The sequence below is a fragment of the Euleptes europaea genome, chromosome 15, assembly GCF_029931775.1.
Source record: "Euleptes europaea isolate rEulEur1 chromosome 15, rEulEur1.hap1, whole genome shotgun sequence".
Classification (NCBI taxonomy): domain Eukaryota; kingdom Metazoa; phylum Chordata; class Lepidosauria; order Squamata; family Sphaerodactylidae; genus Euleptes; species Euleptes europaea.
The window spans coordinates 6110868-6136946 of record NC_079326.1 but is presented as its reverse complement, the minus strand read 5'-3'; the positions used below and the strand labels follow the sequence as shown (position 1 = coordinate 6136946).

The 26079-nt window shown below is 46.3% G+C and overlaps 1 protein-coding gene across 2 annotated transcripts in view; it reads left to right on the top strand.

Annotated features, from left to right (window-relative positions):
* Window positions 1-8729: 8729 nt before the first annotated feature.
* Window positions 8730-26079, top strand: part of GYPC (glycophorin C (Gerbich blood group)) — a 52847-nt gene continuing 35497 nt past the window's right edge. For both annotated transcript variants that reach the window (XM_056861497.1, XM_056861496.1), the window contains exon 1: window positions 8730-8967. In XM_056861497.1, coding sequence (XP_056717475.1) covers window positions 8934-8967 — 34 coding nt within the window. In that variant the 5' untranslated portion in view covers window positions 8730-8933. The remainder of the gene's footprint in view (window positions 8968-26079) is intronic.

Here is a 26079-nt window from a genome sequence, read left to right as displayed (position 1 = left end):
CCACATCTGACCGCATGCCAGCCCACCAAAACTGTCTCTGTAGCAAATGCAATGTCTTAAGAAATCCGAAATGTCCTGCAGTCTTGGCGCCATGAACCAAACCCAAAACCTTCCCCCACAACACTTCCGGAACATACAATTTAGAATCTTTGTACCAAAATTCCCAGCATTTAATTGATAACTGCGAAGAAGAATGTCCCTAAAGGACTCAGACAGACCTTCCACCCCCTCCTGAGTTGTGCCAGCGGGCAGCTGGACCAGGGACGGAGCCGACACAGGTGCAGGGAGTGACTGAATGGTGCGCTCAGGTCCCCGCACCTTGGGAACCGTGGCTGTCAGTCGTTCAGGAGGAGGAGGAAGCGAGGCGGGTGGCGCTGCCGGCTCATCAGGGCGTGGGGCTTCCCCTCCCACCGAAAGTGGCGGTGGTAGGGATCGGGTCTGAGAACGGGTTTGTACGGCCAAAGTGGGTAATAGACCTCATTGGGCAGGGATGAAGAGCAACTCTGTGGGCCGATCAACCTTGGTGGGATATTGGGGAAGTCTGGATAAAGCGTCAGCCAGAAGGTTTTGCTTCCCAGGTACTTATTTTAGGACGAATCGAAATTGGGTAAAGAAGTCCACCCAGCGCATGTGCTTTGTGGACAGCTTGCAAGGTCCCGTTGGGGCCTCTAGGTTTTTGTGATCAGACTACACTTCAAAAGGCACCTTGGAACCCTCTAAAAACTGCCCCCACACTGTCAGGGCATGCTTTACCGCTGCAACTTCCTTTTCCCAAACGGCCCAATTGAGTTCGGATTGAGTGAACTTTTTAGAAAAATAAGCGCACGGATGGAAGTGCCCATCCTCCCCCCACTGCAGGAGCGCACCCCCCCATCACTACATCGGATGTAAAAAGCTCGGATGTAAAAAGCTGCTTAAGACTATCGAAGGCGGCTTGACACTGGGGGGTCCACTCCACCCGGCCGTTGGGTAAGGTGGCTGTATTCCCCTTTCCTTTAGTTTTAAGGAGGTTCGTGATGGGTAGCACGATCTGAGCGAAATGTGGGAGGAATGCCCTGTAAAAATTCATGAACCTGAGAAATCTTTGGACCTGTTTACGGGTAGAGGGTGGTTCCCAACTGAGCATTGCTTGCACTTTGTCAGGATTCATAGTCAGTCCCTGGTGCGAGATAATATATCCTAAGAAAGTCAATTGCTTTTTATGGAACTTGCATTTAGACACTTTAGCATACAGCTGATTGTCTCTGAGACATTGCAACACCTCTCGAACCAAGGCGACATGCTCATCCATCGTTTTAGAGTAAATGATAATATCATCTAAATAGACCACCATTCCTTTGAACAGTAGATCATGGAGGATCTCATTAATGAGTTGCATGAAGACCCCGGGGGCCCCTTTTAATCCAGAAGGCATCACCATACATTCGAACATCCCAAAGCAACTGGAAAAGGCTGCCAAAGATTCATCCCCCTCCCGGATTCTGACTCTGTAATAAGCCTCGACTAAGTCCAATTTGGTAAAAATGTGTCCCTCCTTCAATTGTCCCAAGAGATCAGAAATGAGGGGGATGGGATAAGCATTCGTTTGAGTAACAGCATTGAGTTTTCGAAAGTCAATACACAAACGCAAATCTCCTGTTTTCTTATGCACGAAGAAAGCTGGTGCAGAATAGGCGCGGTGGAGGATCGGGTGAAACCGTGAGCCAAGTTCTTGGCTCTTGAATTCGCGGAGAACCGTCCATTTGGTAGGACTCATTGGGTAGATCTTACTCTTTGGCAGTTTTCCATTCCCCACCACTTCAATAGCGCAGTCCATCCGGTGGTTTGGGGGGGGGTAACACATCACACTCCTGAACATTAAACACGTCTGCAAAGTCCTGATATTCGGGCGGCACTTGGGTCAGACTGGAGGTGTCCGAGGTCAGGGCCGGAATTGTTTTGATTACGGTTTTAACGGCCACTTCATATCGGTGTAACTCACACAGCGGGCTATTGAACGTTAAAGTCTCAGCTTCCCAGTCTATGGTGGGACTGTGTCCTTTGAACCGATTTGCTTCTAACACCACAGCATATTGAACATTGGGCACAATAGTAAAGTTGATTTGTTCCCAATGGTGGCCAATTCCCATCGCCACTCCGTCAGTGCAACGGTTGACTGCCCCCCCTGAAATCACTGCCATCTATTTGAGCAAATTGAACAGGTGCCGGCAAAGGGACTGATTTCACGTGGAGCTCCTTAAAGGTGGTTTCGTTAATTAATGAGCGGGCACACCCAGAGTCTATTAAGGCCTTAACTTGTAATTGAGGACCTTTTCTATAATGTCGTAATATCACATCTACATACACAGTCTCTTCTACTTCACTCACCATGAAAGGAGCCTTGGGTTTCACAGGAACACCTGCGGAGGTCTGCAGTATCGCTCCTTCTACCGCAGACCCAGTCCGTTTTTTGGCTGTTTGAGGGGAGACTCCAAGTTAAGGGCTGGGGAGTTCCAGTGGTCACCCTCCTCTGAAGAAGCGGAGCTACCCTCCCCAGGAGTAGTAACTGTAATCCTGGACCCCAACGGGTCCGCTGGCGAAAGGTCCGTTGTCACTTCTCTGGCGTGCAGAGCTGGGGGCGCTTTTTGTCTTGGAGCGATGCTCCGCTCTGCTACGGTGCCTCTCCCCCGAGCGCATCCACTCCCACGAGGAGTCCCCTCTGGCTGGGGAGTGGGACTCGGCAGTCCCGGACGTGATGGACAAGTGGCAGCAAAGTGACCCATGGCACCGCAAATGAGGTAGGCTCCCCTTTGAAACCGCAACGCTTGGTCTTGTGAAGGTAGAGCTGGCCTGAGGAGCGGCAGGTTTGGGAGGGTTTCTCTGGTTTCCCCCCTCCCTGGCCTGCCATCGGGCAAGGGAAATAAACTGGCGGCGGCTTTCCACTTCCTCCGCGAGTAAAATCCACTCTTCCAAGGTGGCTGGGTCCCGCTGCATGTATGCCCAGTTTAGAATCTCAGGATGCAACACTGCTCTGAAGTAATGCATCCGGGTAGTTTCCGTCCAATCCTCTATTTTATTAGTGAGTCTTTGGAACTCATCCGCAAACTCTCAGACTGAGGAGGATCCTTGACGGCGTTGTAGGAGGGCTGCTTTGGCCTTCTCCCCTTGAAATGGATCCTCAAAACATCTTCTCAACGCTCACATGAATTCATTAAGCGACTGTATGGAGCGGGCCCGGGTATCAAACTGGAGGACCATCCATTCTGCAGCCTTTCCAGTCAAAAGTGAGGAAACAAATCTTACTCGGCTGTCTTCCATGGGAAAGGAATGCCCTTGTTCTCTCATGTAACTGTCCACTTGGTGTAGAAAACAGGGCAAAGTGTCTGCGAAGCCATCAAATGTCACTCGCAAATGGGGTTGCTTCCACTGCACGACCGGGACCACAGTCTAGACCGGTCCCACTGGTGGTGGTGCCGGTGGTTGTCCAGGGGCCAGCTGCCCAGGAGCCGGTTGCGCCGGGGCTGGCTGCCCCAGAGCCGGTTGCGCTGGGGCCGGCTGCCCCGGAGGCGGTTGTGCCGGGGCCGGCTGCCCCAGAGGCGGTTGCGCCGGGGCCGGCTGCCCCAGAGGCGGTTGCGCAGGGGCCGGCTGCCCTGGCGGAGGTTGTGCTGGAGGTTTCCCTGGAGCCGGCTGCGCCAGAGCCGGCTACATCGGAGGCTGCTGGCCTGGGGGTTGTTGGCCTGGGACCAGTGCCTGCACAGGCTCCCCTTGAGCTTGCTGTAGGTGACCGTACTCACACATCAACACGTCCATTTGGTCCTGCATACGGGCCATATGATCCAACAGCTCTCGGTTTTGAAACCTCTAGGCATGGATCTCCTCCTCAGCCCCCCCAGTCCGTCGGGCTTGGCTGACTCGGTAGTTCGTTAGGAGAGCAAAGTCCTCTTGCGCCAACCGGGCCTCCTCCAGCAAAGTATCTAGCCCCAAAAGGTCGTTGTGGGCATGTAGATCAGCATCCTGAGTCCTCCATGAGGTCACCGCTGCCAGGCGATGCCACTGATCAATCACCTGCCCAACCAGCCGGGTGGACTCTGCGTAAATCCACTGTGCCTCCTCCAAGACGGCACGCAGAAAGTTGGGGTCCTTGGGGAGCTCATCCTGCGCCCCAAACCAAGGAGACAAGTGTCTAGGCGAACCCTCCAGGGCTCCAGCCAAGGTCAGCAAGTAAGGATAGGACTAGTGTCCTAATGTAAGCTCTAGCCCTGCGGCAAACCCATAAACAGATTTCAGCAGACGGCAAATCCACGAAAGCAGTTTTATTAGTTAGAATCGACAGGTTTCAGAACCCATATTCAAAAGGACACTAGTAAGGGTCAAAGGCAAGGCACATAGCATATATGGGAGAGCAAAAGGAGATAGCCGGTTACCCAGGCAACCCCCCCCCCTCCAACAGGCAGGAAGGAGCACTCGGTGATTCCCACAGTATGGGAATCTATGAAGACTAAACAAGGGGCTTAGGCTGGTTTTGGACAGAATAGCACAACAGCACCTGGAAGCCGCACAACAGCACCACCACATACCATCCTCATGGCCTACTCCTTACACCATTTCCATCCAGTTACTGCTTCTGTGTTTTATTGGGAACTGGGATGTTATGGGGATACCAATCTTTGGGCAAAGGTTCTTATGTGGGACTTAGGCCAGGTCTGTGTTGCTCCTTATAGGCACTGGGCCAGCAACTGATGTCATCATGCTGGCAACATCGAGGCCTAGGCCTAATTTTAAGCCAGGTAAGACTCCCACCAGCCAACTGGACAGCGCCAGGGAGAGGGGGCCCAAAGGGGGGATCCCCCAAACCCAGCGGGGGTCTGGCAATCCTATGCACCCCTCTTACATTATATTATTTGTTTGTTCAATGAGTTACATTTTGTTGTCATGTGGTGATATCCCAAATTGGCTACCTGAAGAATACTGGATAATTTGGGGGGTGATGATAAGATATTCAGCATCAGGAGTGTTGTGTTGATGGAATGACATCACTTTTGATTTTGTGTTAAATTGCCCCCCCCCCAATTCCCACAACCTCTCAGATGGCAGCAGGAAACAGATGCTACAGTAGGAGACCTGGCCCGTTTAGGTACAAAGCTTGGCTTATTCACAGGCTTTATAGTAATTCCCTTCTCATCATTAGAGATAGCCACTATGTTGCTTTTTTGTTTCCTCATTGTCCCGTGTCTCTGCTCCCCCTTGGGGCAGTTGCATTTGAGGTCAGAAGGAATGAGAGAGAATTAGGCTTCGGGATTGTTCTCAGTTCGTATCCCATGCTCCATGTCTATTTGAAAAAGAATGGAACAGGACATACTTCTCTGTGTATCCTTTCCTAGACAGATAAAGAAGGCTCTATTATGTGCTCTAGGGGGTATGAGACTATCAAAGAGTTTCAAATCCATCTGAATGTCATGGCAAAGTTTATTATGAGCTGTAGACACATGGCTGTGTCTAGCAGTACAAAGAGCCAAATCAGACAACAACAGAGCTCCTATATTTCTGTAAATAATGCAGAGCTCAGCAAATCTGGCAGGTGACTGTGGAACCTTCCACTCCACAGATGTGTTAAGAGTGCAGAATGTTAGGAAGAAGGATTTTTTTAGGTCTGAACTTTTTACATCTCTTTTTTTTATAATTTTTTTATTAAATTTTTAATGAAACATACAAAAAAGAAAAAAAACATAAAATACAAACAAAACAACCAAACAAAAATACAAAGAGCACTAATTATCTAATAATTAAAAGATACATTCTCTTAATATATGTCTCCATAGTGCCCTGAGTCCCAGCCCCCACCTCAGTGCCCATCACCATTGGACTTCCGTTGGGGTGTTATGACACTACATTAAAAAAAAATTCTCATTTTATAGTTAATTAAGAATCACATAATACTACAATTTGTTAAATACAGAACTTTTTACATCTTGAAGGAGTGTGAATACAAAGCATCAAAACCTGATATCAGATGAGAATGTATACAGATATTCATGTTCATCTGATGCTGTATCGTGAAGCTGGGAAACCTAGGGATGGATTGGTTTACTGCTGGTGAATCATGTATTTTTACTTCAATATCCCAGAAGAGGGGGAAAAAAGCTGGAAGTGATGCACAGCGAACTTGTTTTGCTCTCCTGAAGATGTGTAGCAAATGTTCTCCTCTCCATCAGAGAGAGGAAGAGAAACATTAGCTGAATCTGTCTGGGCCATAATATTAATATGTAGCTTTATAGAGCACATTTGAAGTCTTCAAAGCTCTTTACATGCAACATCACAGTGGGACAGCCCAAAAGGGCTTGAAATGGTGCCATGAGGGAGAAGGGTTTTTGCCTCCCCCAAGCCATTTTCCTGTGCAAAAACCTTTGCCAGGGAAGGGGGTATTTCCCCAGTTTTACTGCTCCATGGATTTTGCTGCTCCGTTGATTTTGCTGTTCTTCCTCCCCCTGCAGTGCCATTCCAAGCCCATCCAGGTTCTCTTATTAAAAAAAAATAAAAAGACTTTCCCCACTGCTACTGTGTGGCCATGGGAAAAACCACTTGAGTCCAGGGACCCCAGACCTAACTCTTTTAAAACCTAACATGTAGTTTGACCCATAGTTGTTCTGTTTATTTTCTGTTTGAAAAGGGAACATGTTGCCTGTCACTCCCCCTCCAAATTCATCCATCTGAGGAGAAATTCTCAGGGATTGTACCTTTCCTTCAAGAGGATCTCCCTGATACGTTTTGAGTGAATAGTGTCCCTTGTTTACAGGCAGGGTTGGGCAGCTCAAATGCACATGGTGTGGCAGAACAGTGAAAGTGTCCCTTGTTTACAGGCAGGGTTGGGCAGCTCAAATGCACATGGTGTGGCAGAACAGGCACAAATAATATATAAGTAATAAAATGTCTTTTGGCAAGCACCATGTTTAGCAGGAATCTCTGTGCCAGGCATAGAGAGGATGAAATTGGGAAGAGCACAGCTTGCACTCGTCTGCCCATTCGGTGTGAATGTGTCTTCCCTGAGGGCAGAAATGCACGACATGTAGTTCTGTGTTCCTCATTAAGGCTTGCTTTCTGAATGGAGCCCCACCCATGCTGTAGTCTCTCACTGTATTACTGATTACAACATGCATACATTATTGAGAGAGGATAGCAGATGCTGCCTTGAGAGTCCATGGGTGTGGAATAGTGCGAGTGTAGCAGTTGTCTCACCCAGAAGCTTGCAAGAAAAATGTTTGTCTCTGTTGTACTGTCTGTTGCATTTGCCTGTAGTCTCCATTCCTCAGTCTGCAAAACCCAAAGGCTTGTCTTTTTCCTAGCTGGCATAGCATCACAGAAACAAGCAAACTTACATAGAATCAAAGTCCTCCCAGTACCGCGAAGGAACCACTCTGAAAAGACCAGTCTATCAGACAGTAGGAGCCCCGTGGCGCAGAGTGTTAAGCTGCAGTACTGCAGTCAAAAGCTCTGCTCACGACCTGAGTTCGATCCCGATGGAAGTCGGTTTCAGGTAGCCTGCTCAAGGTTGACTCAGCCTTCCATCCTTCCGAGGTCGGTGAAATGAGTACCCAGCTTGCTGGGGGTAAAGGGAAGATGACTGGGGAAGGCACTGGCAAACCACCCCGCAAACAAAGTCTGCCTAGAAAACGTTGGGATGTGACGTCTCCCCATGGGTCAGGAATGACCCGGTGCTTGCACAGGGGACCTTTACCTTTACCAGACAAATCCTCTTAGGTGGCAAGAGTGGTATAATTTTGCGGAATGGTAAATAGCTGTGTCAGTTACATATCTTCTGAGTCAGAGCTGATTCATGCCTTACAAAGTCCATGTGGAAAACACTTGAACTTTCAGCTGATTTGTTCTGAGTTCCATGCTGGGAATTTAGTTCTGAGACATATTTGGATCAGGGGTGGATTGGGAAGCAAAAAAGGCCCAGGAAAAAGGTCCTGCCCCCACCTCAACCAGAGCCTTGCCCATGATGGGGGGGAGGGAATGAGGACATACCGCTGCCTCCCAATGGAGAGAGGGAAGGAGCAGTCTCAGACTGGGCCACCAACTGGGGCTGGGGGCACCATCTGGGACTGCTGCTTTCTGTGGCAGACTGTGATGCTGCAAGTGGGCAGAGAGTGACAGGGCTGGTTTGGGCACCCCTTCACCTCTGACTCCCTAGGTGGTTGCTTCAGTGTGCCTAATGGATAGGCCAGCCCTGACAGACACACTTCAGGTCCCACAGATTTCTGAAATGGTCTGAAAACTCGCAAAAACCTATTTACCAAAGGAAAAGCTGGATAAGTATATATACCACAAACAGCAAAGTTTCTTTCAAACTGCCTTCATGTCTCTCAGAATTTATGCTCTGTGTCCAGTCTGAATTTAGAATTTATGCCAAAGTGGCAGAATGAAAGCTCCTTTTTTAAATCAACCTCAGCCGGATTTTGACAGTAATTTTTGTTGTTCACTAATCTTTTTCAGTTATCTATGCATAATAGATAGACAGACAGACAGACAGTGTGTGTGTGTGCATTTGTGCATGCGTATACATTTCTGGTACAAAATTACACTTAGTTTTTGGTTTGGAATATGAATGGTATTTCCTTCTCATTTTGGCACTTGCTGAAGGTAGAAAGCTCTTTGGGTGGCTGGAGGATGGGGCTAACTGTAAAAAAAAGTAAGCTAGAACTTATCTGAAAATGAGCGCCCCTCCCCTTCTGATGTGAGCTGGAGAGGTCACACTGTATGACACATGTGCTGCTTCCTTTTCCAGTGGTAACTGGTCAGAAACCAGACAAGAAGCATCTGAACAAGAGCCGCTTTCTCCTGGTCTCTGCCCAGCTCTTCCAGCTGTTCTGCTCCATCCATCTTTGGACTGTGTCTAGGAAAACAAGACTGTCTGTACAAAAATACAGGGGGGAGCATTTCTGAATGCATAAAGGATGACTTCCGATAACAGTACAACATCTCCTCCGCGTGAGTACTTGATATTTCCCCCCTTACTATAGCTGTGGCTGTACAAGATTAATGCAAAGCTTTTTCTTTAAAACAGAATTCAGGATCTAAAGAAACCTCCCGTTCTTGAAACTTTACTCCTTTCCTGCTTTCGTGCGGGAGTGTTTTGAGCAGCAAGCAGAGAGAATGAAAAATGTATGTGTAGAAGTTGAGGCAAGAACCCAAACAAAACAGTGGTTTGCAATAATATCTAGAGTAAAACTTCTGAATCGTCATTACATGGAAAGTATAGCTGAAACTAGAAATCAATCGCATTTCTGCATTTAACAAGTATTTAGTTGTTTGGCAGGGTTTTTCTTTCTCTCGGTGTCTTTCTCCTGGGACATTACTACCTCACTCTTACACAGGCATGGAACTGTCTCTATGTAACATGAGAGCCAAGCCCCAAACTGACAGCCTATATTTAGCCACAATGCATTTTTGTTTTCAGAACTTTGGTAAATACAGCAATTGAATGATCAAAAACGAGGGGAAGTGAAGGGGGAGGCGGCATTTCCTGTTTCCAGGGCTCAACAGGCTTGCAGTGAAGTTACACAAGAAAATAAATTAGCCCTAGGAGCTTTGGATGAGAGATTAAGGAGACAGAAGCATGCCAGAGCCTCATCTGATGTTAGCAGTCTTGCATGAGTGGAGCCCTTGACAACTGTAAAGCTGCAGGAGGTTTCCAATGGGGTCACCAAAACAGTGTCAGAACCACAGATCAAGTTATGAGGTGGGGGGTGAGAAATACGAGAATCCAACTGGACTTTGCTTAAGAACACTACAGCAAATTATATTACTACTCTCTTCTTCTAAACCTCCAATTACTACAGCACAATTAATGTACATGACACTTTATGGAGTATTGTGAGAAAAAAATTAACAGGACTCTGACCCCAAAGAATTTATAATTTAAACCTACAATGAGGAAGACACTAGAGGAAATCAGGGGTGGAATGTGAGCATCCTCCATTTCACCCTCAGCAGGATTTGTATCAAGGTTCTTCTGATATACAGTATGCTGGAATATCTGTTCAAGCTTTGGTATGCCTATATCCAATGTGAAACATGAGAACATGTTTTCCGGTTCTCAGCCAGGTGTACCAAGGGAGGAAAAGAGATACATACCTTCTTTCTCCTTTAGCATATTTTAAAATAAACTTCTAGCCCACATAGTTGCATGGTAGTCTGAAAACACAAGGAATATATGTATAAATGGACTACTTTGTGATGTGATAGATAGCTTGATATAAACAAAATGTCATACCTCCCCCTATATTTAAAAAAAAAATTCTTTCTCAGACTACATACTGTTGAACAATACAGCTCCATGATACCTATCTTTATTTTTCTACATGTACATATTGGGGGGGGGGAATAACTGAATATGTCACTAACTATCTTACCATTGATCTGTTGTGTTAATATGCAAATATTGTCAGTTTTGTGTGTTGTGGTAGAAGTTGAAAGGGGAAGCCAGGAGATGGCTCGCGACAGGCACAGGGTACGAGTGGTGCTGCAGAGCCTTGTTGATTGTGCACTTATAGTCCGCGCAAATCTGCACAGCCCCGTTTGGCTTGAGTGGGGTGACAATCGGAGTCTCCCACTTCGCGTTTGGGACAGGCTCCAGGACCCCCTGAGCGATGAGACAATCCAGCTCCACATCAATTTTATCCTTGAGGGCAAAGGGAACTCGCTGGGGCTTCAGGCGAACACGGGCGACAGCGGGGTCGAGGGGAAGCGAGATAGGCGGGCCCTTGTAGCGGCCCAGCGGGGCATTCTACACATCCTCAAAGTCCTTCCAAACTGCCTCAAGTTGTGAGAGGTCAATGCTGTGGACGCCGCCCATAAAGAACCCCAAGGCAGGGAACCACTCAATCCCCAGCAGGCTAGCGTGTTGACCCTCCACAACAAGCAGGCGGAGGACTGCTTGTACTGGATGTGGACAGTCGCGACGCCCCGCACCGGAACCCGATGTCTCTGGGAAAAGGTCAGGACGGTGTTGTAAGGCTGGAGCGGAGGTGTTCTGCCCTTCATGCGCAGGCGCGTGAAGGTGTCCACCGACACGATGGAGAACGCCGACCCAGAGTCAATCCCCATCTCACAAGGTGAGCCCTGGATGTGGACGGTCACCCACACCTTCTCGACGGCATGGAGCTCGGTCGGCTTCTCCCCTCGGGTGTGGCGCCGGGGCTGCTGTCGGCAACCATTGGTGCGCATGGCGGACAGCAAGTTGGTTGGACGAGTTTCGAATTCCCCCCTCTCTGCGTTGAGCGGCAGACCTTGGTGATGTGGCCAACTTTCCCACATCCCCTGCAGGTCGAGTCGCGGACACGGCAGGACTGTCTCTTGTGTGGGTCGCTGAAGCTTGCACACGGCTTCCCAGTCGAGGACCTCGGTCAGGCCCCCCTGGCGGACATCTTGTGGGTAGTCTCCATCTCCTCACCCTCGTCCTCATGGTGGACAGGGACTGCTGTGCGGGGGGGTGTAATGGCCGCTGGGGCCGCAGGGCGGGGCACCTTCTCAGCGGCCTCAGACGCCATTGCTTCCTCCAGGGCCACCGCGAACATGGGGGCCTTCTTAGCAAACAACCGCCGCCTTGTCTTCTGGTCCCGGAGTCTGATAGTCAGTTGGTCTTGGATTCTATCCTCGAGGTCTGGGAACTTGCACCCTTGGGCAGCCTGGCAGAGCGTCGACACGTACTCGGCTACCGACTCCGTGAGCCCTTGCTGGCACACCTGGAACGCATTGCGCTTGGCGAGTAGGGACAGTTGTGGGGCGAAGTGGGCTTTCAGCATGACCATGATGTTTTCAAATGTGGCCGTGTCCAACTGCATGGGAGCCAGGAGTCCTTGGGCAATCTCGAACGTGGGCAGGCCGCAGCTGCTGAGGCGAGTCGTCCGTTTCTTTTCGGCATCCGTGATGTCGTTGGCCGCCATGAAGAATTTCAGGCTTATGGTGTACAAATCCCACTTCTCTGGAGTGGCAGGGTTGAACGCCTCGAACTTTCCTGGGGCAGCCATCGCGTCCCTCCGTGACTCTCCCAGTGTATCGGTAATGATTCAGCTGATGAGCCGGGCTGCTTACCGGTCCCTGAGTGATTTCAGCTGGGATGGGATGGGTTGCTTACCAGTGCCTATATCCCATCCTCATTGTCACTATTATGTAGCGTGGGCAAAGCATGAGGCAGGAGGCAGAGATAATACAACATTGCTTTATTGTGATTACAGCTACCTAACTCAGTGTGCATCGCACTTATATGCTCATTCAACCTCCCCAGCCACCCCACCCCACAGTAGCCTATTGGGCAGCTACAGCCATGGTAGCCAATGAGAACACACAAGCCCTCAAGTCTGTGATTGGACAGTTACAGTCTTTCAGCCAATACGAACACACAGTTCAGGAGCCTGGAGAAACTCCAAGCTCTGTATAGATGCTGCTATCTAATGCATACATAACATTTCCCACTGCTTGTTCAAGTAGTTATGCAACAGTCTGTTGTTTTCAGAATAATTCCTAAGGGCTTTATTGTGATTAGGACTACAGTGCGGGAGATACATCAAGGCTTCCATTGCCTCCTCCCCTTAGTTACCACCTTCAGTGTTTGGGATGCTCTCTCTGATGCATTCAAGGTGTCATACATTAGTATACATTTCCCAAGATGCGTATCAGGCACCCTGGGACTACTTTTTGCTGAATGTACTGAGGAAAACACATTGGGTGCATTAAATCATCTGAGATGTCAAGGGAAATTGGGGAGAGAGATTCTTGGCCTACATCGACTCCCTGCCTAGCCTGCACAGTAAGTGGGAGAAGAGGAGAGAAGAATTATTAAAAACAAGTAAATGATGAAAAATGTATAGGTTTAATAATGAAAATAAAAACAAAAAATTTAAAAAACAGAAACAAAATGAAACAGAAAACATGTTCTGCCACTCAGAGGCTACAAACAACGGTAATCAGACAATGTACAGTGTACATCCACAGAGCTCTTGCAGGCAGGGCTGCTTACTAGGGATGTGCATATTGATACACTTGAACCGAAAATAAACCCGAAATTAGCTGTTTCAGGATTATTTGAGTTTCGGGTCGACCGAATACCAAAACACGGGAATCTGCCTGAAGCTGAATAGGCGATTCCCCAAAAAGCCAAATAGATATTCGGCTTTTCAGGTTTCGGCTATTCGCCTTCTGCAGAGTCTCCATTTTGTGGCCCTTGTTGTGTTTAAAGGAGAGCTATATCCTTTCATCGTATTCCTGCCCCCTGGCTGGTTTCCAGGGCAGCAGGAGGGAGGGTGCAGGCATGTTGGAGTGGCCAATAGGAAAGCTCACTGGAGCTTTCCCATGTGGCCATGCATTTTGCATAGCTACAAAGCCAGCTGGTGCAATCTACCTGGATTGCAACAACAGGACAACCTAGAGAGGACGACAGAGGAGGGTCAGGAACTCTCAGTGGCCAATAGGAACCCAGGTAAAAAAGTGTTCTTTCACCAGTCACAGAAGGTGTTTTTTGGATGGAATAATTTTCAGACTTTTCTGTGCTTGGCCAAAGACTATAAAAGCAGGCCTGGTTCCCAGATCAGGCCGTTTGAGAGAGTTTGGTGGCACAGCTTGGCTTTAGCTCCTGATGCCTGATTCTTCCTCTGCAATCCTGGTTCCTAGAGCCTCACTTGCTGAATTACAACCTGCTGCTTGGGTTGGGTTCCTTCCTGCCTGCTGCCTGGGGGAAAAGACATGAAAGGATTTGTGATATCATCATTTCCCTTTTAAACAAGTTGTTGTATTTAGGGCTTATTTTCTAAATGTTGCTAGAAGCCAGCAGTCCTTGGCCTGTTGGTTGGTGGGGGGTTTTTTGCTAGTTTGAGGGGGTGATTTGATTATTTTGGGTGGGAGGCCCTGCTTCCATTTCTCCACTGCTTGCTGATTCAAAGTTGTACTGTTTGAATTTTGGGGTTTTCTCCAGATCTTGAAGATTCTTTCAGATCTTGCTGGCTTTCACCTGAAAGTAGGGGGTAATTTGATTGTTTGGGGGGTACTGCTTTTTTGTTGACATCATAGTTCTCATTGTTGAACTTAGAGAGGGATTTTTTGGCAGTTTGGTGTCTTCTTGTGTGAACTTTGCAATGTTTTCCTATGGAGAATGGAGGCAACCTTTTTGGGACCCCATAAAATTGGACCTCCTGACCCAATCTTTACCAAACTGTGGGGTTCATGCAAGGAGAGTTCCTTCAAGCTACCCTGAAAATTTGCGAACTCTACCTCCAAAAATACCCCCACAGGAGCTTCAAATTTTTTCCCCATAGGGCCATTTTTTTTTTGTAAACCCAGAAATATGCCGAATACCAGAATATTTACCAGTATGGGTATTCTGCTTATTTCAGATTTACAGAAAAAAATCAGGCCAAATAAACCTGAACCTGAAATTTAACTTATTTTTTTGCACAGCCCTACTGAGTGAATGAAGAGGGAGGCCTTTAGGAACATAAGATCACTCCTAGATCAGACCAGAAGCTTGTCTATTCTAGTAACGTTCTGTTTCCAGTGGCAATCGGAGGCATGCCACTGGACAGCCTGGAGCTGAGCAACTCCCATTACTTGTCCTCATCATCTTGCATAAGAATCATGATGTGGCTGAGAATGCAAGATGGAAGTGTCTAAATCATAAGTGGGGATCCCCGTCAGAGCTTCCACATGTGCCGAATCAGAGCACAATGTTATATGTAAGACTGGAGCATGAATACCAATGTTTAGTCTCAGACATAAAACTGTTAAATTCAAATGGTTCATTTTGATTACGCAGCCTCCTCACATAGACCATCATAGTAAGAGTGTCATATTAATGACGAGTTATTCCTTTTAAATATACAGCAATAGCTTTTTGAATGAGTCTTGGGTACTTTAACGATTAATTTGTTATTCTTTAAGGTGCCATGAGACCCTGTTTGGTTTTTGCTGTAATACAGAACAGCTCCCCCACCCAATTTGTCTTTTAGGGATTCTTTTATGATGAGTTTTTATATGAGGGAGGGCATCTTGGCCATCTTCTGGTCACTAGGTGTGGGGGGGAGGTAGTTGTGAATTTCCTGCATTGTGCAGGGGGTTGGACTTGATGACCCTGGTGGTCCCTTCCAACTCTATGATTCTATGAAAAGCTTGGTTATATTTTCAAAACATTAGCAATGTGATAATCTCTGCTGAACTTTGTAGTCATTGACTTTTTTGTTTTGCAGTACTTTGCAGGATCCTTTGTTAGTTAGATTAAGGATAAAAAATCCTACCATCTGTAGTTATGAACCATTCAAAATGGGTCTCTCCAGAATGTGAATTAGACTCTGGACTTATAGGTTTTATGGGGGCTTTTTTAGATGGTAATGTGTATTTCAGACATGAAGCTATAATCTGCCTTTGGCCCTGCTGAGTTTGTGTCCATCCCAAAGTTTGTTCCTGACACCTCTGCTGTGTGTCTTCTATGACATTGGCTCCTTAAGGCTCTGTGGGTGTTTATATGCATGTGCTTTAAAGACAAGAACAACTAATGTCCAAAAACCCACAGGTGACAAACCTTGCAACACACATTGACCAACTCACCCCAGTACCTCCTAAAAGGGAAAAATAAGCACAAAATAAAAAGACTGATAATAGACAACAGGTCCTATCCCTGAAGAACAATTTTCTTGTACCTGCCCTAGTTAATAGGGATAATTGAAGATATGCTGGCTTGCAGACATCTGGAATATTATTATATCTGGAATATTATTATAGAAAATGTACAAAAAGATCTGTATGGACAGTTGGGACTGAAGGATTTATCTTTTCCTGTATTATATGAATGGCTCCTAATTCCTCAATTTCCTCTTTTATTGGTTTTCTGTCACATTTCAGTAATCCAAACAAGAATGGAAACATCACTTGGTGACTTAGGTGATCTGTGGCACAGACTATCTCTTATCCGAAATGCTTGGGACCAGAAGTGTTTTGGATTTTGGATTATTTTGGATTTTGGAATATTTGCATATACATAATGAGATATCTTGAAGATGGGACCCAAGTCTAAACATTAAATCAATTAATGTGTTATATATACCTTATGCACATAGCCTAAAGGTAATTTTATGCAATATCTTTTAAAATATATTTTTATTTTATAATAAAGGGTACAGAGGAAAAAAGGGGGAAAGTGGAAAATATGAGAATATCCAGCATAAAATTTTAAAAACCATAGATTTAAGAACAGATCGAGCAGACTACATTGCCCTGCTTTTCAATGTCTCTTTCCCCAATCTAATAATTGCCCAATATCTTTAATAATTTTGTGCATGAAACACAGTTTGTGTACATTGAACCATCAGAAAACAAAAGTGTCACTGTCTCAGCCATTCATGTGGGCAATCTGTGGTTGTTTGGCATCACCATCATTCCTGACTCGTAATTTACATGCTACCGATAAGCATTTTTTCCTTGGGGATGCTCAATAAACTGTTGTGCACCTGCATCTTGACTGCCACCCATCACATGAGGTCAGGTGGCATCATGTTGGAACTCAAAAAGTTTTGGATTTTGGATCATTTCAGATTTCAGGATAAGGGATACTCAACCTGTACCATCCCAAGCAAGACTACATGCTTCTGAGCCCATTGACTTCAATGGATCTAAAAGAGTGTAACTCTGGTTAGGAGTGTCTGTCATTAGACCATATGCATGTTTTTATTAAAATCTAGGCGAATTAATCAAGTGAGCTTCACGTTTAAAGCAGCTATATATATGAGTTCAAGATGCAGTAAGGTTGCATTAAAAATATTAAAAAAAAAAAAGATTATGATTTACCTCTTCTCTCCTTGTAAGTAGCACAAACTAATCCCTCTGTGGCTTCTGATTTGGTTGGAGGCTGCTGTTGTTTTTAACCCAGTTACTGGTTTTAGTGCTTGTTGCACTTTAACAAAAAGGCTTCAATCCACAGATATATTATTTCACCCACTCAAACATCAAGTAAGCTCACTCTGGATTGGGAAATACCTGGAGATTTTTGGGATGGAGCCTGAGGAGGGCAGGCTTTGGGGAAGGGAGGGAATTCAGTGGGGTATAATGCCATAGAACCCACCTTCCAAAGTGGCCATTTTCTCCAGGTGAACTGATCTCTGTCATCTAGAGATCAGATGTATTAACAGGAGATATCCAGCCACAACCTGAAGCATAGCAACCTAGGCTAGGGCCATTAAATTTATGAGAGAGCTCTTTCAAGTGGGCTCAAGTGGGGAATGAGGAATGGATACAGTATATAAGGGTTCAAGGAGCCACTATAGGCTGCAATCTCACTACCATAATGTCATTTCAGAAACAAAATATAATTTTTGTTTTAAGCATGAGTCCTAGGGTTTAGGTGTGTGCATATCGATAAACCTGAACCAAAAATAAACCCAAAATTAGCCATTTTGTTAAATTTCCAGTTCAGGTTTACCTAATGCACAAACTTGGGGAGAAAGCTGAAGCCGAATAGGCAATTCTGGAAAAAGCTGAATAATTATTTTGCATTTTTGGGTCCTGGGTGTGTGTGTGTCATTTTTTGAGGTAGAGCCCCCAAATTCACAGTGTAGCTTGAAGGTCTGTCCTTGCACAAACCCCAAAGTTTGGTGAAGATTGGGTCAGGGGTATGGAAGGGGTCACCCCCCCTCCATAGAGAATCACTGCAAATCCACCTAATACCGTAATACTGGGAAATGTTTTTGAACAAATCATCGAACAGCCAGTCCTTGAGCATTTAGAACGGATAGATCTGATTACTAATAGTCAGCACGGGTTTCTCAAGAACAAGTCATGTCAGACTAATCTTATCTCCTTTTTTGATAAAGTTACTACCTTGCTGGATCAGGGGAGTGCTATAGACATAGTTTATCTTGATTTCAGTAAGGCTTTTGATAAGGTTCCCCATAATATTCTTGTTGACAAATTGGGAAAACGTGATTTCGATCCTGTTATTGTTAGGTGGATCTGTAATTGGTTGACAGATTGTACCCAAAGAGTGCTAGTTAATGGTTCCTCATCCACTTGGAGAGAAGTGACTAGTGGAGTGCCTCAGGGATCTGTCCTGGGCCCTGTGTTGTTCAATATCTTTATAAATGATTTGGATGAAGGAATAGACAGGATGCTTATTAAATTTGCAGGTGATACTAAATTGGGAGGGGTAGCAATTACAGTAGAAGACAGAGCCAGGATACAAGATGATCTTGACAGGCTGGAGAATTGGGCTAAAACCAATAAAATGCATTTCAACAGAGATAAATGTAAAGTTCTGCATTTAGGTAGGAAAAATCAAATGCATAATTATAGGATGGGAGAGACTTGTCTTAGCAGTAGTGTGTGCGAAAAGGATCTTGGGGTCTTAGTAGACCAAACACTGAACCTGAGTCAGAAGTGTGATGCGGTAGCTAAAAAGGCAAATGCGATCTTGGGCTGTATCAACAGAAGTATAGTGTCCAGATCATGGCTGCACAGTGCCACCACTTGCCTCCTGATATATACAGGTAGGCAGAACATGCATGATCTACTTCTCTGATGGTAAGAAGTTCCAGAGGATGATGCTTACCTGGATTAGTTCCCTTTGGAGGAGAGAACACTGGCAGGTTGTGGTATTTTGCTATACCACAAGTAAAGCACTTGTGGAACCAAACACGTACTCCTATGGGTAACAGAGCCACAGCCCACGAGAACTGGATCAGACCAGTGGTCCATTTAGTCCAGCATCCTGTTTCACAAACCGACAATTGCCCTGGAGAGCCACCCAATAGGACACAGAGGCCAAGGTCCTCCTCTGATGTTGCACAGGGTTCCCAACCTCCAGGGATTGCATCCTAGCACTGGGTTTCATAGATTTACAGTTCCTTTTACTCATCATAGTAGTGCCAGCTTTTCCATCTATAAAGGAAAGGCCTTTACTATAATGGCCCTGAGACTATGGAGTTACTGCCGTAAATGTCTGAGACTTCCCTTCCTTTACTCTTTTTTGTAAGAGGTGCTAAACCCTGTTCCTGAGAGGGTTGCCAGCCCTTGGCTGACAACTAGCACAAGATTGAAGGGGGTGAGGACTTCCTTTTTTGTCATCGACTTGATGTCACTTCCAAAGCAACCCGAAAGTAATGTCATCCTGTTGGAGTAACACTTTAGGATTCAACAGAAGACATGGGGATGTCACCAGGTCGTACCAGAAGTGACATCATGGCCTTGCCACAAAACCAATTGCCCCTCATTTCCTCCCCCACCAACCCAGCAAAAAGAGACAGGATGTGTAGGGCTGCCAGTGGGAGGTGCCCTAATTCTAGAAAGCATTTTGCTGTTGAGGCTTTTATTATTGTAAATGGCTGTCTTTGTGTCTTCTGGCTTTATTGGAGCCATGTTTAAAGTTGCTGTAGTAGTTTCTATGAGGAAAGACCAACCCCTGATAAATGATAGTGAAGATGCTCAAGCTACTGTGATCAGTTACTATAATTGTAGAATTTATACCTCACTGGAAGGTATGATTCCTTATTTAAGATAGCCACCCCAAGTAGTGATGCAACCTAATTGAATTAGTTTAATTCTTGTTATTGCTATGCTTCAGAATTATTAGTATAAAATCAGTATATATACAATAAATGTAAGAAAATGTAAGAAAACAAAACAAGCTAGTTTACAAAGTTTCACAGATGTAAATAGCACAATCAAAAATATAACAGTTTTACATACCCATGACAAACATACTGAACGGGAAGCTCGGACTGAGACCAGTGGCGGACCTACATTTTTGTGGCCCTGAAGCTTGAACTGTTATGGGGGCCCCTTTGCAACCAGCAACAATAGGGTAACATACAACAAGGTCCAAAGGGCCTTGCTGCCCTTGCAAATTTACTATTGCAGTAAACAATAACTTACTGTACATACAGTAATAATAATAATAATAACTAATAAAATAATAATATGGTAATAATATACATACATACATACATACATACATACATACATACAAACACACATATATATACAGGGGGAAATTGTAATGATTGATCAATTAAATATAAAATATACCCAAAGGCCAAAGCATTGACTAATAAATAAAAAGGGATACAATTACAGCCTTAAAGTTGTTATTAGTTCATTTTAGTTTATTCCTTACCGAATATATATTTTATTCAAACAGTACTGTCCCAAAAAATGCCCGAAACCAATCACATTCTGCAAAGTAAATATTGAATGGAGAAAATGTTGTAGAAGTGGAACAATAGTTATATAAAATCTCAGTAGTTGGCACTGGGAAGGACCGAAGATGCCATGAGGAAGAATTACTCAGATAAACCATTGTAAAGGCATTACCATTGACATGACCTACATGAATGCTGAACTGTCTACAAAGAATTCTACCACTAGAAATACAGTAAATAAGAAATAAGCCAGGTCTGTCACTTCCAAAAAACTCAACTGAATAAGCAAAATATACAAATTTTACTCTAGAAAACGGAAATATCTCTGTAAATATGGGAACTGAAGCACTAGTTGCTGGTTAATGAAACCACTAGGAATATACACATAAATCTCCTGCTATTACAACTGATCTCCCGCCAATAGAAATCAGTTCCCCTGGAGAAAATGGCCGCTTTGGCAATTGGACTCTATGGCATTGAAGTCCCTCCCCTCCCCAAACCCCGCCCTCCTCAGGCTCCACCCCAAAAACCTCCCACTGGTGGCAAACAGGGACCTGGCAACCCTACACATAAACAAAAAGTCACACCACCCAACATCAATGAGCGGGAAAAGTATTGGTTCGTTCTCTAAAAGTATGTGGTTGTCCTCAACAAGGGCCGGGGCTTTTTCAGTCCTGGCCCCAGCCTGATGGAATGCTCTTCCGAGTGACATCAGGGCCCTGCGGGACCTTCAGAAGTTCCACAGGGCCTGTAAAACCGAGTTATTCCACCAGGCCTACAATTGAGGGCAACCACAGGCTGTCATCATGACTGGCCTCCCTTCCCTATCCTCCTCGGGGCTTCTGATATGAGGATCTGGCTGTGTGGCCAGGCCTCCAATGGCCCTGTAATTATATGAGTACCATCTTGTTAACTGTATTAATTGTATTGAATGGTTTTATGAATTTTATTGGTTACTTATGAATTTTAGAAATATATGATTTTATTATGATTGTTGTTACCTGCTGTCGGGTAAGGGAGAGGAGTGGGGATCTTCAGTAGCTGCCACCACTCTGGTGTGGGCCTAATTCAGGAGGGCCCAGAGCACCCTCCCTGCCCTTGTCTTCTTCTCCCAACAGGGTAATACTTTCTAGGTATGAGGCATGAGGACCCAGGCAGAGTAACGAACAGTTTATTAAACAGGTCTAATAATAATGGTAACTCAAGCCACAAGCCAGTAAAGGGAGGCAATCAAACAAATAAAAACCCTAACGTGTCGATCTTTACTGTCTCTAGCCATCTCCTGGCACTAGGCCTTAGCTAACTCACCCCTTCCTGGATGAAGAATCCCTCCATCTGCAGCAGCCTCTCCCCAGCCCTGCTCCTTAGGAGTGAACCCCCTTCCCTTTTCAGGCAAGGCCTTTTATTCTTTCTCCCCAAGCACCACTCCCTTACCCCCGATTGGCTCTAGCCCTCCCTCCAAATTTTCTTCCACCAATCACAAGGCCCAGAGGGTACCTAGGAGATGAAGGCCTGGTAACTACTTTAATATAGGCCTCCTTAGGGTCATGACACCTGACCTGAACCCGGCTTTGACTGGGAATGAGGGTGGGCTATAAATTTAACTAATAAATAAATAATAATAATAATAGGTAGAAGGTCATCAGAGGGGGCTCGTTAAGATAAAGAGGGGAAAATCTATTATAGGCACCTATAACAGCATGCGCGCGCCCCCCACGTGACACGGACGCTCTAGCGATCTTAGCCAAAACTTTATGGTTTCCATAGAGTTTTAGCTGAGGTTGCCAAAGGGCCCACATCGCTTTTGGGTAAACCCAGAAGTGATATGCGTGCAGCGCGCAGACGAGTTGCCCGCCGGCCCTCAGCTGGTTGGCGGGCAGCCCGGTGGTTTGGCAGGATTTTACCCGCCACCACCGGGCACTTGGCAACCTGAGTTATAGAATTGGAGATTGAGGCAGGGTTTGGAAAGGTTCTAGCAAGGTAAGTCAGAGGGCTTGGCTGGCTACTTGATGAGATTACTGTGTCCATCTGAATGGAGTTGATGAGATTTGGCAAGGTGTGTCTGGTCTACTGCAGGAGAGCTATAGAAATGCTAAAAAAAAGTCTGTCCTCTGTCTCTTTTTGTCTTCAATGCACCATCAATGTTCCTTTCAGGGGAAAGCATGGTAAAACAAGTCTGAACATTGCCCAGTCGGCTTCTGCGGCATTGGCACAAACAAGATGGATGCCAGGAGACCCCTTTTTGTCTCCGGCCATGCAGCAATGTTCTGTCTTTACACACTAGCTCTAGTCCTGAACACCTTGCTGGGTGTACCAGGGTAGCCTAGGGCTATTAGTATACCATGACAGGGGAGGGACTTCAATGAGTATAATGCCATAGAGTCCACCTTCCAAAGCAGCCATTTTCTCCAGGTGAACTAGGGTTGCCCGCTCCAGGTTGGGAAATACCTGGAGATTTTTGGGTGGATCCTGAGGAGGGCAGGGCTTGGGGAGGGGAGGGACTTCAATGCCATGGAGTCCAATTGCCAAAGCAGCCATTTTCTCCAGGTGAACTGATCTCTATCGGCTGGAGATCAGTTGTAATAGCAGGAGATCTCCAGCTAGTACCTGGAGGTTGGCAACCCTAAGGTGAACTGCTCTCTGTCACCTGGAGATCAGTTGCAATAGTGAGAGATCTCCAGCCACCACCTGGAGGTTGGAAACCCTAGGGTTGGTACATTTTTCTTTTCCTTCTGTGACAGCAACTGTCATGTGACTGAATGGAAGTGTGTCGTCTATTGCAAGTCTTTTTTCAAAGACCTCTCCTGTGTGTGAGCTTCTCCTGTGTTCCCTATAACCTACCTCCAAACAATGCCAATGACTTTAATGATTGCTGGCAGCCCCAATGCAAACTGGGAATTGCTGAGGATACTTATTTCAGTGCTGTTCATAGCTGATGGTTCTTTTTCTAAGGGTTGCTCAGTCAGCCTCCAGTCTTCTTTCAACATTTACAAGCTGATATGCCGGAAAGGTTATAATTAAAAACCTCAGGTGCTCCCAGGAGTTTTGCCATCCACAACAGGACATAGTCATTAAATGCTATAGAAATTTGGGTCCCAAAAAGGGGGGACAAGGGAACTCTTAAAATAATCAGAATCCACCTGGGATTTGTTGAGCCTATACACCAACACCCCCCTTTTCCTGACCATAGTTCATAGCTCCACAGACTACTGATTTTACACTAAATGGACTTTAAAAAAAACTTTTCTCCCAAGGTATTCTAGATGCAATGTCAGCAGGAAGGAAGCGACGTTACAGCCACAGGGGAGGAAGGCACAACTCTTTCCTTTTCAGTTTATCGCCTGGAGTGTTTTATTGTTCTGTGCAAAAGCCACTTCCTTTCTCAAAGCATCCCAGCCCGAGACATTTGATGTCCCCAGCTCCAATTTTTGCTGGTACCAGATACCAAGGATCCCCCCCCCCTCATTTTCATTCTTGGGCACTTAAAAAACCAAATCTTTGCAAAAACCAACAGATTTTATCGATCTCCTTTCAATTTTCAAAGTTGCCTCAGTGGCTTTTTGCTTCCGGAATGGCAAATGAAGGCTGGGGCCGTCACCTGCTCCTCGCTTCATGTTCTGTGGGTTTTAAATCAAGTAGTAGGGAGAGGGATTGCCACTAGGGATTTACGTTTGGCAACTAGACGCGCAGTCGCGGCATCTCTGTGCTGCACAGAGTTTTTGCTTGCTGGAGGGACCCAGAGAGGGCAGGTGTCACTTTTAAAACCTGTAGCCATCGTGACAGACCCCCGAGCGGAGCGCAGAATAAATGAAACACAACGCCTTCCTCTGGGGAGAAGTTGCTTTACCTCATTTCATGAATCATCTTCCTTCCTGCTGTGTACTTAACTCAGCAGCTGCTCAAAGGTCCTGCATGTAACAAATTCAGGTGGCAAATTGCCACCAGGAGCTCTATATCCTTCTCCACTGTCCTTTCTCTCTCTCCAGGTCTCCACACTGGCTTCATTTTCCTCCCGGAAGTCATTTGCAGGCTTCATGAATCTTTGTGCAACAGCCTTGCCCCAAATTCTCTCACCCACATACTTTGAACCTCTGCAGACCGCCTGGTCCTCGTCACCTGCTCTGTTCCCACATCTGTCTTTTTTTTTTCATAATGAGCAGGGATTTGAACCTCGGTCTCCTCAGAGATAGTCCAGTACTCTAACCACTACAACCAGGCTGGCTATCGGTCTCGTTTTTATCTGCCCCTTTGGAGCTCAGGGCAGGACGCATGGCTATCACCTCACCCTGCATGCATTTTATGATGGAGGGATGTATTCAGAAATGTTATTTGTGTTTGGCTCACTTTGTTGGTTACAAACTGTGGCTTCTTTAGAGTTGTTTAGAGTTGTTACTGCATTTGGTAAATGTTTCCATCGGTTAGTGACTGGCACAACATCCCCTAGTGAGCTTCCATGGCAGACTGGGGATTTGAACCTGGATCTCCCAGACCCTACTCTGAAGCTCTAATCACAAACCACACTGGCTTTCATAGGGTGGCTTCTGTTGCTCAGCAGCAAGCAGACAGACCTAGGTGAGTCTTGCAAGTCCGGTGGTATCAAGTCACCCAGGGATTGCTGCCGGGCCCCAGTTAGTCCTCCCTAAAAGGCCAAAACAGCCCTTAGAAAGTGCCTTGCCCCTCCCCCCCAATCACCTCCACTTCCAGCAAGCCCAGCCCAGCTCCCTGTAGGGTTGCCAACCTCCAGGTAATAAGCTGGAGATCTCCCGCTGGAAAAAATGGCAGCTCACATCCCAAACCCACCCTCTCAGGCTCCGCCCCCAAGACCTCCTGCCGGTGGCAAAGAGGGACCTGGCAAGAAGAAGAAGAGTTGGTTTTTATAGGCTGACTCTACCACTTAAGGAAAATTGGCTTACAATCGCCTTCCCCTCCCCACAACAGACACGCTGTGAGGTAGGTGGGGCTGAGAGTGTGTGACTAACCCAAGGTCACCCCGGCTTCATGTGGAGGAGTGGGGAAACAAATCCAATTCGCCAGATCAGCCTCCGCTGCTCATGTGGAGGAGTAGGGAATCAAACCCGGTTCTCCAGATCAGAGTCCACCGCTCCAACCCTCACTCCCTGCCTCCACCACCAGGCCCACCACACCTCCAGCTCCCCCCATCCCATGCAGTGCTGCTGGGCCTTTGCCACATCTCCCAATAGCCACCATTGGCCACAAGCCCAGTGCCGCTCCAGTTCCCCCAAGCAGCTCTACACCCAGAGAGCCCAGTGTGGCTCTCCGCCTCCACTGCCAGGCCTACTGCATCTCCCAACCCTCCCTGGCCTCCTCTCCTGGCAAAGCCTGGCGTTGGGCTCCGGGCCTGTTCTGCCTGGCCTGCTGCAGCAGCCCATAAACCCCAAAATTGGAGTTGCTGGAGGAGTAGGGTTGCCAGGTCCCTCTTCGCCACCGGCGGGAGATTTTGGGGGCGAAGCCTGAGGAGGGCGGGGTTTGGGGAGGGGAGGGACTTAAATGCCATAGAATCCAATTGCCAAAGCGGTCATTTTTCTCCAGGGGAACTGATCTCTATTGGCTGGAGATCAGTTGATTTAGCAAGAGATTTCCTGCTACTACCTGGCAGTTGGCAACCCTATGGAGGAGGTAGGTTTGTATTCTGCACATGCACAGACAACAAATGTGTTTATGGGGGGGATTTAAACCCACATTGTATTTTTAAAAAGTTTTCAGATTTTTCTGCAAACCTGGGTAGTTTGCAGGACTATCTGTTTTGGGTAAGTGTGGGTCTGATATGAGGGCTTAGATCTCTACAGATGGGGGGCACACTTGAGAAATAGATATGTAGATTATGTTGTTTATGATCATAGGCCAAGGATTCTGATTGGCTGGTGTTTCTTTCAGGCACACATTTGCTAATTCACTCTTTCCCCTT